Here is a 17,315-nt window from a genome sequence, read left to right as displayed (position 1 = left end):
CTGTTTGAATATGTGCTGTCATCTTCTAGACCTTCATCAGTGGTCAGAGGACGCTGCCCACGGGGCGCTGTCGGCTGGGTGTTTTTGGTTGGTGGACGATTCTCAGTCCAGCAGTGACAGCGAGGTGTTTAAATCCACTCATACCAGCACAACACACACTGACACACCACCGCCATGTCAGTGTCACTGCAGTGCTGAGAATCATCCACCACCTAAATGATACCTGCTCTGTGGGGGGTCCTGAGCATTGAAGAACAGCATGAAAGGGGGGTAACAAAGCATGCAGAGAAACAGACGGACTACAGTCAGTAATTGTAGAGCTACAAAGTGCTTCTATATGGTAAGTGGAGCTGATAACATGAACAAGGCTGATCGATGCGTGGCTGAAACTCCTAATCTCGAGAAATGTCCACATACTTTTGGTCATACGTTGTTTTTAAGACACGTTGCCAGATATTAAACAACGAAACGATCCACGATGCGCATTTACAAATGAAGATTTTTAATCGTCACTTTGAAACACCAAACAAGTCCACAGATTTCCAGTGCCTTCCTCCGTTCTCTTCATCATATATATATTTCAATATTTACACACAATATTTACATTAATGTTCATACAGAAAATCTAACCGTAACGAAAACGAGCCTCCACAGTAGTGACGATGACGATAACTACACTATTATTGATCATATCGATAATAATAACAACGTTACTGATCATATCATATTTATATATTTATATCTGTATGTACACAAGTGAAGAAAACTAATGACGGCATGTAGACACAAAGAATGTGGACTGTTAATTCAAGTATAAGATGAAGTGATGTGGTTACGTTTCCTACACACACACACACACACACGTAAAGCTTCTAGGTAAATCTACACAACCTCGTTAAGCATGAACGACCCCAAACACTCTGTGTCACTAATACAATCAGAACCTCGTCTCATTTTGAAGCAGGAATGCACGAAGCTGCTGAGCACAGACCACAACAGCCTCGATCCTTCCACCCTAAAGGTTCTGTTGAAGTGACGGACCTGCTGTTCTAGAAGCGGATTCCACCACATCCTAGACCTTCTGGCTCTGTTCTCTAGGTCTGGTTTTAAGTGTGGATGTGTTATAATGTGAACCGATCGTGTCTGCGCTACGGTTTTAGAATCTGATCGCTCCGATGTAAACGTCCGATAACGACGTTCGAGCTGCTGAAATGGAATCGGAAGTGGCTACGGTTTGAGAACGTGAAACGATCGACCGACCGAAATGTTTTTACATCATAATACCGGGAGATTTTTGAACACGGTGCGACATTTAAATGACTGTATATCTGAAATCCCACCTTCAGAAGGGATAGCATGAAGCTGTTACTTTAGTGCATAGCATTTACACGCTGTAGCATCCACACCAGCCACGTTATGTTGTTGTGCCGTAAAATGTGCAGATTTGTTTTTTTTCTGGTAATAAAACATGAAATCTGACCAGTAAACCCGAACGTTTGCATTAGACTGTGTGTGTTTTTCTTTTTCTTTTACTGTCGTACCAAACGCTGTCCTTTGAAATCTTGGCGTACGGGTACAGGTGGGCATTTGAAGCTCACCGAATTATCACAATAGTGCTGTTATATGTAACTCTGGTCACTTCAATCTCAGCCGATCTTTGGAAGCTCTTCTGTTTTTTGTCGAGTTTACGAGGGACGAGAACTATTAAAACCTTCAATCAATCATAAATGAGTGTTTTCTCTTAGTGGAAATGATGAACAACGGTTCTAATCGATGCGTTCAGGACTGTGACGCACCTACGAGCATTCGGGTCGGATTTTAGTGTCACCGAACCAGAAACCTATTTAAGATGATTGATTTTCAAAAGAAAATCTGTGTAACTTTATAATAATAATCATTTAAACATGTTTAGTTTCCAATAATGTGCAATCGTAGCGACACGGTCACACGTTTCTTCTGCTGATTGTTCGAACGAGCCCTCAGACACACGGGTGTCTCCCTACCTCCGACCCCTCCCGTCTCACCCTAGCTGACGTGACCGGTGGGTTTAGCAGACGGCGGACAGGGCGATCGGGGTCTGTCTCTGCTTTTTGAGCAGTTGTATGCGGTTGTGGCAGTAGAACTTGATGGCTCTCCAGTCTCGGCGGTTGGTGACCAGCAGGGGGCACTGCTCCAGGCAGCGCTCGCAGTCCGCTTTGGCGGGGACGCGCAGCTCCACGATGTTGCGCACCAGGTGGGACTCCACCGCCACCCGCTCGGCCTCGGACCAGGGCCGCTTCAGGACCCCGCGCTTACCTGGAACACGCGGGGGAGGGTTAGAACACGGAGACGGGATTTGAGGAAAGCAGTTTGATAGAGAAGATTGTTTACACACCTGGTTTGGGCTGTCCCGAGCCTCTCTTGCGTGTAGGGGCGAAGGGGTTCATCTTCTTTACCCGAGGGGCCTTGTTATTAGTGGTGGAGGTCTTTTTCATGGTGATGGAGGGCGACTGGCTTTTCTCTTTCTCCTGCTCTCTGTCTGAATCCTCCGAAAGAGAGTCAGCAGAATTCCCAGACAACACTGTACACAGAAAGCAGATGCGGCGTTTCAATAGGAGCCTGCAAACTAGGCTGCTTGTATTTTCATATAGTTGCTTTACATACTGCTGGGTGTTAACTGTTTGTGGACCTCAACACTTAAATCAAAGCCCTTGTAGTCGAGTGGCTGTTTCAGATTCATTTAGGGCACCTTTTACCAACCTCCAGCTCCTATTTCACATATATTCATATGAGAAGCAGCTAAAGATGGTCAGCGTGAACCTGAATCTTGTAATGGAGTGTCATAAAGCACCTCTATCAAACAGTGGGTGTCACATGAGCTGCTTTTCTTTCCATATCTGCAAGGCACCCAGTGTGGACACACGTTCTCACACACTCACCATCCAGCTCTAAGCAGATATGATGGAGGCTCATGCCCCGGAACAGCACGCCGTCCCTCTCCCCGCACAGGACCACTCGCCCGATCAGTCCCATGAGCCCCGGATCCTGGCCGATGGTAGCGCAGCTTTGGGTCACGTGGTACTCCTTCTGCAGGAAGTTCTCCAGCCGCCGCTGCGCGACTCCTCTCTGTCCCTCCTCTTCGCCTTCGCTCAGCATCAGTAGCTGGGTCAGGATGGCGACCTGCCTGCGGACGCGGGTCTGCGTGAGCGCTCTCGGGTGCCTGGTGCCGCTGGCCTTGGCTAGATTCCGGAGCAGGTCCGTACCCCTCAGAGGGGTGGCGGGTGAATGGTACGGCCGGGCGAACACGTACGGGTTCTCGGGGTCGACCCCGACTCCTGCCCTGGTCTGTAAGAGAAGCTCTAGGCACTGTTCGGAGTGAGGGGGCAGGATGAGGGGCTGCACTCGTCCTCGTTTGCTCTGGACGCCCATGCGAGCGAGGTGGGGCAGGACGAGCCGCTCGAAGGGGGAGAGGGAGGCCTCGAGGGGTGTCAGAACGCCGGTCGGCTGAAGAGCCGAGGACTGGGGGGTCACGCGAGAGCGGTACTCGGAGATGGTGAGCTTGGAGACCTCGCACTCGCGGCGGCGGTTGTAGAGGATGAGCAGCGCCAGGCTGGAGTGGCACAGCAGGCGCCAGGCCTCGGCTGACTGAGGGGTGCGTGAAAGAGAGATGAAGGCCGAGTGCTGGAGGCGGCGCAGGTACAGCACTAGAGAGGACAGAGAGGACAGCAGGGGGAGCATGTGCGGACGACGAGAACTGGAAGACAGACAGACAGACAGAGAGAGGAAAGGTTAAAAGGTATGACCAGAAATTCCTTTATGAATTTAATGCCATTTATGACCAGTAGTACGCATTTACCTGGACAGGTCACTTTTGTCCTCTTCTCCACTGTCGTCCTCGTCATTCTCCTCGTCCACTCCCTTGTCTTTCGGCAGCTCGGGCACCGGCAGCGTTCCCAGCTCCACCAGCTCCTCTCTTGCCCCCTCTACGACCTCCACTTCTTCTTTCTCTTTCTTAACTTTGCGTCCTGCCTTCCTGGGTGGCACCTCGGGCGTGGATGGGCTTCTCTTTAGCACCGATACGGGGACACCTTCCCGTCGGGGTGGGGTAGCGGGCATAGAGGCGGGACTTCTGCGAGGTGCGGGGCCTAAAAGCGCTGGGCTCTTTCTGGCCGGAGTGTTCGAAGAAGACGACAGAGGAGGAGGAGGAAGTTGGGACAGTTGTTGCGTTGGGACGCCGACTCCATGCGCCGCGATTTCTCTGTGGCAGCAGTTGTGCGCCGTGGACGAGGAGGAGGACGAGGGCAGAGAGGCATGCAGATGTGGCAGATGGGCCGAGTCTCGTGATCGTAACATGGCTGCCCGTACGTCCGACTGGTGGGCGTGATGTTTGTCCAGGTGGCGCTGGAGAGAGCGGTAGTGCCGACCGCAATAAACGCAGCACTTCTTATTCAGCGTGGCGTTCACAGCTGTGCCTGCGTTGACGATGGTGGTAGTGGGGGGTTTAAACACGGGCCTGGAGGGGGCGGAAGGCTGCGTCGGAGAAGAGGGCAGGGAGTGGGGTAAAGTCTGGGATTGAGGCTGCCCCGGTGGTCGTTGAAGAAGCAGATGAGGCACTTTGCTCTTGTCGATAATGTTAGCATTAGGGTTAGCTGAAACCTGGGAGGACGGCTTGTGATGCTTTTTGTTTTGGTGAGGAGTCTGGCTGCGGGTTTCAGCGCCGTCCATGTCTTTGCGCTCGGGGTGAGATAGTGGAGAGGATTTAGGGGAGAGAGGCCAGGATGGAGTGACGTACTCTGATATAGAAACTGACCCAGCTTCATCCTCCTAAAGATGAAGAGAGAGAGAACAGTGAGGATCAACGAAATTAAACATACATTTAACAGTGGCAACCTGGCTCTGGTGGGGCTTGAATCGACCATTCGATTACTATCAGCGATCTATCAATGATGGAGTTAATGATCAGTAAAAAACACAAATAAATAAAGATGATTTCCCATTTTAAACATGGACACACACCTTCTGCAAATAGAAAAAGTTGGACGATATGCATCAGCGTTACTTCACAGGGTCATTACCGAATCCCCCAGGTAGCACTATAACACTATAAATACCCAGAGGTGTAAATAGATTAGGATCTTTAGGATTCAGTCTCAACCTCGACTGTACATTGTGAGCGTAGGGCATCTAAAGTCGAACACTGGCATCAACAAAGGGAAGCATCTGGTATAAGAGGACGCTCACTGACAGTTCACGGCAGGGCTGCCATACACAGACGTCAACCACATTTCCTACAGCTGAAAGGATTAATGTTAATGCCATTGGTTTCCATCCCATGTCAGGAGATTTATAATTACAGTTGTTATTTCTGATAAAAATGAGCTTGAGTCACAAACATTATTAATAGTAATAGGTCTGTAATAACTGTGCCAGTTGTGGGGGCTTCGATGACACTTGGACGCTCCACGACCTGTTGATGGTTCTTGGCTCGCCCCTCCTCGGACCACTATATGTGGGTACTTACGTCTTGCTGTTTCAGTGATGAGTGATTTTTAAGTCCCTCAGGTCTTTAAGTTGACACATGAACTATGAAAAACTAGCATCATCCCAACATCTAATAGATCCCTCACCCTCACGTGTGTTATGAATTTGTTTGTTTGTTTATTAGGGTTTTAACGTCATGTTTTACACTTTGATTACATCCATGACAGGAAACGGTTGTTACTCATTACACAAGATATTTAGTGTCTCCAGTTCACCTCACTTGCTGAGGTGTTTGGACTGTGGGAGGAGATCGGAGCACCCGGAGGAAACCCACGCGGACACACCCGGAGAACATGAAAACTCAACACGGAGAGGACCCGGACCTTCTTGCCGTGAGGCGACAGTGCTACCCGCTTAGCCACCGTGCCGCCCGTGTTATGAATAAGACACTGCCATGCACATTGGTCCTTAGGTACGTGGTCCTTAATGTTTTAGAATCATCAAATTTGGAGGTGTGAATTCTGTGAATAACATTTATCTGATATATATAATTGTATTTCTTGTTAAAGAATAACAACCCATCAATCTTGAGTTCCATAATCCTCTCTTATAAACGCACACGTTAAAAAGTAATAACAAAAACTCAGGACCAGTCGTAACCCCATTTCTCAACTACTAGTGTTTATAAGTGATGTGTAGCGGTAAATTCACCTTCTTAATGTTCTGCTCGTGGCCAGAAAACGGCTCATGTGCGGCAGCAGGTACTGTGCCATGAAAACCCTGCAAAGAAAACAAGCCTGTCACACGCTGGTCGATCGTTTACTGCAACGATCATAGTAACGTATCTACACACACACACACACACACACACACACACAAGGGGTTGGCTGAACCCATCGACCCTGAATTATTTTATTTCATTTAATTTCATTTTCATCAACCACTTTCCTGGAGTTGTAGTGAGCCTGGTTCCACTGGGTAACACCGGGCACAAGGTAACGATACCCTGGACAGGGTACCAATTTATCAGAGGAGGAAAAATGCCACAGATACCTTTATACCTACTGTACATTCCTGTAAAGGTATGAACACTATCAGCTTTTGTATGTATATATTTTATATTATATTACTATATTACTGATCAGAAATGACATCTGACAAATGAATCACAAATAAAAGTAACAGAGGTAATTCTACAGTGTTTCTAACTTTTGTTTATCTATTTATTTGTACATAAAAGTCATGATTACCCTCATCGTGTTGTATTCTCCCCACTCGCTCGGGTTGTAGTCGACAGTGATCTCCTCACCCTTGGTTATGTCACGGATCGCTACCACCACAAGCCGCACCTGATTGCCGTAATGCACTTCACGGATCCGGCAGTTCGGTGAGGGGTAGAGTACTACACCCTTCCCGCTACTGGAGCTCTGCTCGCCCATCTCGGTAAAACTAAGAGAGAGACAAAGAAGAAACAGTGAGAAAGGTAAGAACAACGACAGGAGGCAGCAAAAGATAGAGAGAGAGAAGGGTGGGGACAGATGGAGACATAAGGATAGAGAGACATTGAGAAAGAAAAGTCATAACAGGCAACGTGTGGAGGAACCGGTGAGAGAGCGAGAGCGAAAAGAGAGAACCAAATTAAAGAGAGGGAAGAGAGGTCAGAATACACACAGCATGTACACATTTATCAATGCCATGTGCACAATCACACGACTCTGCCTCACTGATCACACTGTGCAGATAAGACGCAACATCAGTGAACAGTAGCAGCACGGCAGTTCTAGTTCTGTAGTGGGACCAGAAGGTTATGAGACACTGGTTTCAACCTAAACCATGTGACAGAATATATTAAAGATTCCAGCACATTTTGATCTTCTAGGAATCAGGATCTAAATCCTAAATCCTTTTTATTATTATTGAGATGTATTTTCTTTATAAGTCTGTAAACACGCAGCCAACTGGATCATGTTACAAAATACAAAAAATACACTAACGTTTCTTTTTACTTTATTTGTATTGCACTTCTTAATATCACTGTATTTATGTTTATGTACTCTGTAATATAACATAACTTTTTATATATTTGGTGCATTTTTATTTCATTTTTTTATCATTTCATTTTAGAACCAGCTGATGTTTTTATTAAACGTTATTTTTAATCTTTTTGGGGCATTTTTTTTATGTTTTTTTTTTCTAATCAAATGGTTTATCCTGGTCAGGCTTGTGGTGGGTCCGGGTGCAAAGCAGGAATACCCTGGACTGGGCACCCATCAACTACAGGCCATCCAGCCAAACATAGTCAATCACGTCCGTGTTGCTCCCGTGTTGCAGGCTGTAGCTGAGCGAGATTCGAACCCGGGTCTCGGTAGTTGTGGGCCACCGTAATATCATCGTTCCAATACAATCACTTAGTTTTAAAAGACAGAAAGAAAGAAATATTAATTAAATAACGATATGCTGTTTTTTTAAACCCGTTTAACTTCATGCCTTCTATACACATTTGAATTCCATTTGTTTATTTACTGTTTTATTTACTTCTTATTTATCTGTTCTATTATTTTTTCTTATTGCTTCATCATTATAGGATGTTTGTTTTTCCTCTCTCTGTTCTTCAGAAGGTTATAGAGCTTAACGTCTACCTGATCTCCACACTCACTGTAAATGAGCGCAAACACAAAACTGTGTGCAGGCTGAACACACACACACACACACACACACACACACACACAATCAGCACTGTGACTAAATACAAACATACACACACACACACACATACTGCCTACACAACTGCACACTGTAATAAACACAGACACTGACACACACACACACATTCCATCACTGGCCCAAAGATAATAAACACTTTGCAATAAACACACACAACCAGCATTCCGGTCATCTATACACATTATTTACACACACACACACACAACTGGCTATCTTCCTCTAACTCTCAGCACAACACACACACTTATAAACAGTAACAAACATAACTACACACACAGTATCTCATAACCCCCTCAACACTCAACCACACACACACACACACACACTCACCAAAGTTGGGCAGATTCCAGGGCGCTGTATGGACCAGGTCTGTGTTTGAATTCTGTTTTCTCTTGACCAACACCTGAAAAACACACACCTGCCTTAGACACATTTTCATCCTCCTCCTCCTTTACACACACACACACACACACAGCTACACTGCACAGTGACACTAATATCACTGATATCATACACACACCACATTTGTTAGACTAAAGGAAGCAAAGCAGTGATCAGATGTTTGGAATGATCCTGATTGTAGTGAGGTTGTTGGAAGGTGAACTACCATTATAACAGAGCTGATACTGCTTTTATATCATGTCAGAATTATAATCATGAGAGGTTTCTGAATGGTATGAAGCACTTTCACTTGGATTAGAAAATACAATACTTTTAACGACTCAGCGTACTCAGAGAAAATCACCATAGACATGAGAGAATATGCCAAACTCATTGCCAACGATGGTCAGGCGCAAAGACTCATATATGAGGACTCATGTCCACAGGAGTCCCACAGCAATGCTCGGTCAGGAGAGACAGCAACGAACAGGACGAACACTAAACTACACTTAACCAGTAGGTGGCACTAAAGTACCATTTTGGAAACGTGGCAAAACAAACTCAACGCTTCATTTTTTTTTTTTTTGATCAGGATGGCAGTAAATTCAAAACCTGGGAGCACTTGGTGACAGGAAGGACTTCAGCACATTTTCATGAGCCAATGTACCTACTGACATGTTTTTTACTTTGCTTAGGGGCCCAACTGTGACAATTTGGCGGTGTTGGGGCCTCTGTGACAAACTGGTGGCAGTGGGGCTTAAACCAGCAACCTTTGATCACTAGTAAGTACCACTGCCCTGTCAAAGGCAGGGGGGAAACTGAAGTACTGACGTACCCCTGGGAGAACATGCCTAACTCTGTGTAGATGGTAAACAGAAAACTCCAGACCCCCCTAAAATACAGTCATGTTTACCTGGTCTGTATCCGTGCTCCAACATGCTCTCCTCTTCTTCTTCTGGAGCAAAAACTCTTTCACACACCTTTACTGGCGTGCCTTTTCTTTTCCTACTGCAACCACGTCTATAACACACACACACACACACACGGAGAATGAGTTTATTATTTGACAGCATGACTAACAGTACACAAAAACGTGTGTGTCACGATAATCAATGAACTGTTCATCACGTTATGTGATCGCTGCAGAAACGGCTGCTTCATCTCAGGCCTCTTTGGGTTAGAATGGGTCAGGAAGAAGAGGAATGAGCTGAACCAGTCATATATATCCAGTGTACACACTTAAATATTCTTTATAAGCACAGAAAAGCACTTTTATGTACCTTTTATGTAAGTTTTTGTCTATTTGTTTTTTTTTTTATGTCTTCATAAACATTTAATTGTTTGTAATTACTATTATTATTGTATTTTTTTAATACTAATGTATTTTAATATATTGTCTTTAAACTATGTCTTTAATATATTTCGATTAACACAAAAAAAACCTCAGTTGCATCTCTTGAGTCTGTGTCTGTGGTAAACAAGTTCTAAGGTTTTGGAAATAACTGGTAAAATATTCAGAAAGGTGTAAACTTTATTATTAATGATTAAAAATTGTGTGTGATGGATGAGTGAGTGAGTGGGTAAGTAAGTGTGTTAGTGGGTGAGTGAGTAAGTGAGTGAGTGGATGGGTGAGTGAGTGGGTAGGTGAGTTAGTGAGTAGATGAGTAAGATGTTCTGTGACAGATCAGTGCCCAGAGTTGAATGAATGGTAAGGTTTGTGACAGGACTGGGTATGGTGGTTTATAGGGGGGCACTATAACATTTTAATATACAGTATGTTACTAGTAAAGCTTGGACGGCTTAATCTGGTACAAGCGTGAGCATCATCAGCCAATCAGATTTCAGCAGGCGTCTGACAGGCCCGTAGGTACCAACTGAGGCAGTCTCACTCTCTACACGCTCAACCTGTATACAGAAATGACCACAGGGTGGCGCTGTTTGCTACCGGCGCTTCAACCTGGATGATTAGAATTATCATTTCATCTTCATTTATTTCTCCTCAAACTGTTTCTGTCTTCCTCCCTCTCTCCAGATTCTCAGCTTCTCATCTCTATTCTCTCTTTCCCTCACACACACACACACACACACACACACACACACACACAGAGAGCACACCCCTTCCCCCTTTCTCGGGCTCACTTACACACCAGTACATCAACACACACACACACACACACACACACAGGTACACACAAACTGACACAGCTTACTCAAGTGCACACACACTCACTGTCTCTCAAATAACCAGTCTCATATTCTCCAGCACACACACACACACACACACACACACACACACACTCTTCCTCTTTCATAAACAAACTAGATGCATAAACACTCTCATGCACACAAACTCTCTCACACACACACACACACACTCACACACACACTCACACCCTCCCTTTTCTCTCTGCCTCAAGAGCACAAACACACTCACCCTCCCCTTCCCAATGAGCCAGTAGAACGAACACACACTCACACACACACACACTCACACATACACACATTCTCTCTCACACATACACATAATCTCTCTCAAACACACACACACACACACATTCTCTCTCAAACACACACACACACATTCTCTCTCACACATACACACACACATTCTATCACTCTCCCTTTCTATCTCTTTCTCACACACACATACACACATTCTCTCTCTCTCACACACACACACACACACACACACAAATATTCTCTCATCTTTATTTCCAACACACACACACAATCTCACATACACCTACACACCCACCTCTGTTTGACACACACGACACACACAACTACACACACACACCCTCTCCTTTTTCGGTTTTAAACCTGCAAGTATGCTGCTCACACACACACTCTCTCACACACACACAGACACACACACACACACACTTCCTCACCATTTTCCCTCCTCACTCCCTCTCACGCACACACACCCTCCCTTCTCTGTTGCTCTCTCTCTCTCACACACACACGCACACACACACCACACACACAGACACGCACACACAAACACACACCCTCCCTCTTCTGTTGCTCTCACACACACACACACACACACCCTCCCTCTTCTAGAGCTCTCTCTCACACACACACACACACACACACACAGGCACGCACACACAGGCACGCACACACTGACATAGAAACACACAGTCACACACACACACACACACACACAGCTACACACTTACCATGCTTTTTCTCACTCACACACACTCACACACCCTCCTGTCTAGCTCTCCCAGTTAAATGATCTCTCTCTCTGCCTCAAACACACACACACACACACACACACCCTCCACATCTTATTTCAAGGGAACACACTCTAACCTTTCTCCTAAACAGACATATATATTCCTCCTGTCAATCTGACACACTCACACACTCTCTCACACACACCTACACCATGAATTTGTTGATAATATTTAGGTTATAAAGCTTCATCCTGCTTCGGGATGAAAGGTGTGCGCACACGCACACACACTGCATTTCATTATCTCTTTATCACTCTCTCTCTCTCTCTCTCTCACACACACACCACACACACCACTACCTGTTCATCCAGCTCCCTCTGTCAGAGCCACACACAAAGTAAACACTGATAAACACACATAAGCACACACACCCTCATGCACTACACTTCAACTACACACAGCTCTTCATTTGGTTTTGCACACACACACACACACACACACACACACAAACAAACAGCCGTTCCCCCACACATCTCACACAGATTTTTCCTGCAACACACTTTTCCTTTATCTGTCTCCCCACACACACACACTTACACACAGACACACACACACTTATATTGTCATGACAACACATCGACTGTATCTCTCTCACACACACTCTCTCACACACACACACACACACACAAACACACAACCCCCTCTCTTTTAAACAAGCTCACACACCCCTCCCCTCTCTCACACACACTATACTGTGCTTGCTCTCTCTCACACTCACACACACTCACACACACACACACACACACCTCCCTCCTGTCACGTTTACACACACATACTCATTCTTCCATCGCTCACACACTCTCACACACCCACACACACATACGGTGTCTGTATTTGTCACGCACACACTCACTCACTCCACCCTCCTTCCCCTTCACACACACACACACACACACACACACACACAGGTTTTTCTATCCATGTTAGGTGGACTATTTAATTGCTTTACAGTGTGTGTGAGTGACATGTGCACACCTATACCAACCCCACATTCTTTTATCAGTTTTACAAAAACATAAAAAGTACTTTCACTTATTCGGACGAGAGTCTTACAGCTCTCCGTGATTTTGGGGGACAAAGGACGTTCATATATAAGTGCATGACAAATCTCTGTAAAACTCAACAAATCTAATTGACTTTCTATTAACAAACCCAAACCACGTTCCACTGAGGGGCTGTATAACCAAACCTCATCTCTCGGGCATGGTAGTAAAATCAGTTTTTACTCCTGATTCAGATCCCAGATCAGATGATCTGTCTACATTACACCCAATCTAACATCAGTATGGAAAATGCAATCTTTATATAAAATCTTAACTCTGATTTTTCTATATTTGTGATAGTACGTATCTACTATCTCTATTTTATTGTGGTTGGATTATCCACACACATTCAACCCTGCTACTCTTCTGTATAAGGACCAGTGCATGTCTGTCAAATTCTCCCTCATCCTCTTCATTATAAAAGAGTCTATTCCTCACCAGATGCTAAAACCTGTTGTGTTTACCTGTGCTTTATAGTTAAATAATGATAAATTCGCACCATCTATAACTTTGAGACTCGAATCAGTGCGTGGGTCTCTTTTCATCCTCACTTGTTATCATAATTACGGCAATGTCTGGTCCTTACTAAGGGCTAGAATCATGCACACTCTAGTTCTACTGTCCAGCTCTTTTAGTTTAAGAGTTTTTAATAATAATACTGAAATTTCACACACGTTCCGTTGTTACTGTGGGGCTGCTGGGTCCTTACAAAGCACTAAAAACCTGCGCGCGCACACACACATCACAGCGCGCGCACACTCGCACGCGCACTCACAAGATTAACGTTTCAATACTATAAATAATTCACATCATATTTGTAAAAATGCTAAACTGAAAGTTAAATCAATGTTTCACTGAAGATCTCAGTTAAAAATAAAAACGACATTCGAGTTCTCGAAAGTCCGCCTGTGAGACACCTGATTCTCTCAGAGAGGAGCGGTCCACTTCATCTAATCGTCTAGGATTAAAAATAACTTTGTTTAACACCAATACACGGATTAAAACATAATAAATACGTTTAACAGCACAGTTTAATGTCTTTTTCTGTCAGAGAAAATATCAGAGTGACCGTTAGAGCTGTTATTTTTAAATGATAAATCCCGCACGCGCTGTAACTGAAATAACGGTCACAGTAGCACTGCGCTAATGCAACGATAATTAACGGTTCAGTTTTATTCATTCAGTCAGGTTTATTTCTCACCCTCGTGGCTGCGGAGGTTTGTGTGACTCTGAGACGCTGTCCAGCGTCAGAAGGTCCCGGCGATCAAACTGCGAGCGAACGGTCTCTGCCATTGGGATGAAGCATCAGCGATGAACGTACAGCCTCTGCTCGCTCAGGTTCCTCTCACGCAGTGATCGCTCCCTCACTCGCCTTCACTATACATACCGGCTCTTTCAAGCCCGACCATTCGCTCGTAGAAACGGGGGGGGGGGAGCAATCTCTGGTTGTATTTCAATGTATATATAAAGAAGGATAGCACAAAAACAAAATACAAACTTAAAAGTTCTACATAATGTGTAATATCAATGTATAATAATCTTTTTAGTTTCGCTTAGGTGAGACAATCTATTTAGTTGTAAACACAACACTGCACCCCCTTTTCATCTTTGAATGGTCTCGCCCGCTGTACAGCGTGAGAGAGAGAGCCGGCTGCGTCTGAAACCGCACACTACCGATCAAACTAGTACGCTGCGCACGGTAACTATGGTAACCCGGGTTAGTAGGTTCATTTCACACACTATTAAGTAGAGAAGGCTTCATCGTGCAATTTGGGACGCAGCCGCTGTCTTTGTTTCCAAGTAGTTGATTAGAGCCTATTAGCACCATGCATAATTAAAGCCTTTGCTTTTTGTTTTTGTGAAGAGCTTTAGTGTGGTTTCGTGTAAAGTATGACAAGACTTGATTATCCGTTTTAATTTAACCACATATAATTATCATTCACCCTGGTCAGAGTTGCGGTGGGCCCGCCGTCCCCTGGAAGCACTGGGGGACAACACAGGAAAACACACTGGGACGGAATAGAATCCATTGCAGGGCAACTCAGACATTCGCTCATTTATTTACTTACAACTAGGGGCAATCTGGAGAGGCCAATCCACCTTCTGCATGTTCTTAAATGTGAAAGGAATGAAAATGAATTACTCTGAGGAAACACTCAGACACAGCAAACCATGTTGTATCTTTAACAAACAGTAACGATTGATTAATTTATTGATTAATTGATTAATTTGGATGTTTGCAATACTTTGCAAACATCACAAATATTTATGTAGTGCAAAAATAGACCTAAGATCGTTCATATTTAAATAAATAAAGAATACAAATAAATGTAAATGTAATGTAAATATAAAAATAATAGCATAACTACAAGGTTATAGGATTCAATTGTGCAATTAAATGTATGATGTGCAATTTGTACAATGTGCTATGTTTGTAATTCCCAAACAATGTTGTATAAATAATATTAAACAATTATTATTTTATTAATATCTGGAATAATTAATGATATACACATAACTAGGGAAGATGTTTGTTTGTTTATTAAGATTGTAACGTCATGTTTTTACACTTTTGGTTACATTCATGACAGGAACGGTAGTTAATACACAAGATTCATCAGTTCTCAAGATTATATCGAACACATTCGTGGACAATTTAGTGTCTCCAATTCACCTCACTTGCATGTTTTTGGACTGTGGGAGGAAACCGGAGCACCCGGAGTAAACCCACGCAGACACGGGGAGAACATGCAAACTCCACACAGAAAGGACCCGGACCGCCCCACCTGGGGATCGAACCCAGAACCTTCTTGCTGTGAGGCGACAGTGCTACCCACTTAGCCACCGTACCGCCCAGGGAAGATGTCAGACTTGTTTGCTGGTTTTTCAAAATACAGTTTTCATCTTTTATCTCACTGGTTTCTGTTTGTGATCAAATAAACGCACCCAAGCACCCATCTTTATGCTTTTCAAAACCACAATCTATTTATATAATAAAGACCATTTATATTTCTCAGGCCTTCAAGCCCCAAGCCCCACATTGCACCTCCAAAGTCTCCACCAACAGCCAAGCACCCACCTAATAATTATCCCTCAACAAGGAAAACAACAAACCAAAACTGCTGTTTATTTATTAAACATCCATTTTAACCACTGAATAATGCCAGATTATTGGAAAGAACAAACTTCAACACATTTAATTTAAAACAACAACCAGATACTGTAAACAAGATCCTCCAAAACGTCACCTGTCCCACTTTCCTAAAACAAAAGCCAGAACGTTCACCTCAGTTCTTCAGAATCTGAACATATGCATCAACCAAGCTAATTACCAACGCTACCAACATTCACCTGCGTCACCTAGTTACCTGAATCTGGAACCATATGCTATACCCCCATCTTAAACCTATCCAGCAAGACCCCAACCAACTAATCAGACATCCTTCGTTTAACCTGACAGCCATAAATAAAGGAACACTTTAAATCCCTAAACGTCACCTCGTTACTTCACGTGTTAATGAGATCTTTATGAACAGTGGTCCATTTCCAATGTTCTCCAGATGTGGATGTTCCTCAGACTCTAAACCTCGTCTTTCTGCTTTATATTCCAAACTCTGCAGCTCTTTAAAAGCTAGCAAGCTCAAAAAAACGTTAAGACATGTTTGCACAGCAAACACACAAACAACTGCACCATCTATCAATACTGGATCCAACTCACCAGCAACAGGTTCTCTCTCTCCGACTGGCAACAGTCCTGAACTATTTTATCATCTATTGTTAAAGTCTGTTAGCAGCATTTGGACGTGGACCACCAGATCACTCGTCCCAGCTTCTAATGCTTTGGTCATCATGAGTATAAGACAACTCCCAAAAAAGTAAGCAAACAGCTAGTAATAACTCAACTGGAGCTCTGGCTGCCCAGCACAGAAAAAGAACTATCCTGAACTCCAGCCCAGAACTCTCAGAGTTCTTCTCCCTTCATATAGTCCCAATATCGACTGTTCATTCAGTATAGCTACAGGCGTGGCCTTCACCTGTAAAATACCACTGATGATAAGGATGGTGTTAATGAAGGTGTAATAATGCTGCTGCCGTTGATGGTAATTATAAAGATTATGCTGCTGGTGATAATGGTTCTGATGATACTGCTGGTGAAGACGATGTTGGTGATGGTGATGGTGAAGACAGTGTTGGTGCTGGTGATGGTGAAGATGATGTTGGTGTTGGTGCTGGTGTTGGTGAAGACCATGTTGGTGATGGTGTTGGTGAAGGTGGTGTTGGTGCTGGTGTTGGTGCTGGTGATGGTGTTGGTGAAAACGATGTTGGTGTTGGTGAAGACAGTGTTGGTGCTGCTGTTTGTACTGGTGATGGTGAAGATGATGTTGGTGTTGGTGCTGGTGTTGGTGATGGTGTTAGTGAAGACAATGTTGGTGTTGGTGATGGTGTTTGTGCTGGTGTT

The 17,315-nt window shown here is 44.3% G+C and overlaps 1 protein-coding gene across 1 annotated transcript; it reads right to left on the bottom strand.

Moving 5' to 3' along the window:
* Window positions 1-481: 481 nt before the first annotated feature.
* si:dkey-117m1.4 (uncharacterized) lies at window positions 482-14,196 on the bottom strand. The gene is made up of 9 exons (XM_062995485.1): window positions 14,058-14,196; window positions 9,479-9,585; window positions 8,515-8,587; window positions 6,711-6,909; window positions 6,172-6,240; window positions 3,836-4,803; window positions 2,919-3,733; window positions 2,375-2,560; window positions 482-2,295 (listed from the first exon to the last, which is right to left on the bottom strand). Exons 1-9 carry the CDS (start codon window positions 14,147-14,149, stop codon window positions 2,048-2,050), a joined length of 2,757 nt encoding a protein of 918 aa, XP_062851555.1. The 5' UTR covers window positions 14,150-14,196; the 3' UTR covers window positions 482-2,047.
* Between the last annotated feature and the right edge of the window lie 3,119 nt (window positions 14,197-17,315).

Source organism: Trichomycterus rosablanca, chromosome 5 (assembly GCF_030014385.1).
Source record: "Trichomycterus rosablanca isolate fTriRos1 chromosome 5, fTriRos1.hap1, whole genome shotgun sequence".
In the NCBI taxonomy this organism is placed as follows: domain Eukaryota; kingdom Metazoa; phylum Chordata; class Actinopteri; order Siluriformes; family Trichomycteridae; genus Trichomycterus; species Trichomycterus rosablanca.
This window is presented reverse-complemented; position numbering and strand designations above follow the sequence as displayed.

Excerpts from the sequence above, each read along its gene's own strand:
- si:dkey-117m1.4 (XM_062995485.1), bottom strand. The coding sequence starts at position 14,149 with ATGGCAGAGACCGTTCGCTCGCAGTTTGATCGCCGGGACCTTCTGACG. Across the intron at positions 6,241-6,710 it reads GAGAATACAACACGATGAGG|GGTTTTCATGGCACAGTACC; the intron begins GTAATCATGACT and ends TTTTCTTTGCAG. Across the intron at positions 2,296-2,374 it reads CTCGGGACAGCCCAAACCAG|GTAAGCGCGGGGTCCTGAAG; the intron begins GTGTGTAAACAA and ends CGCGTGTTCCAG.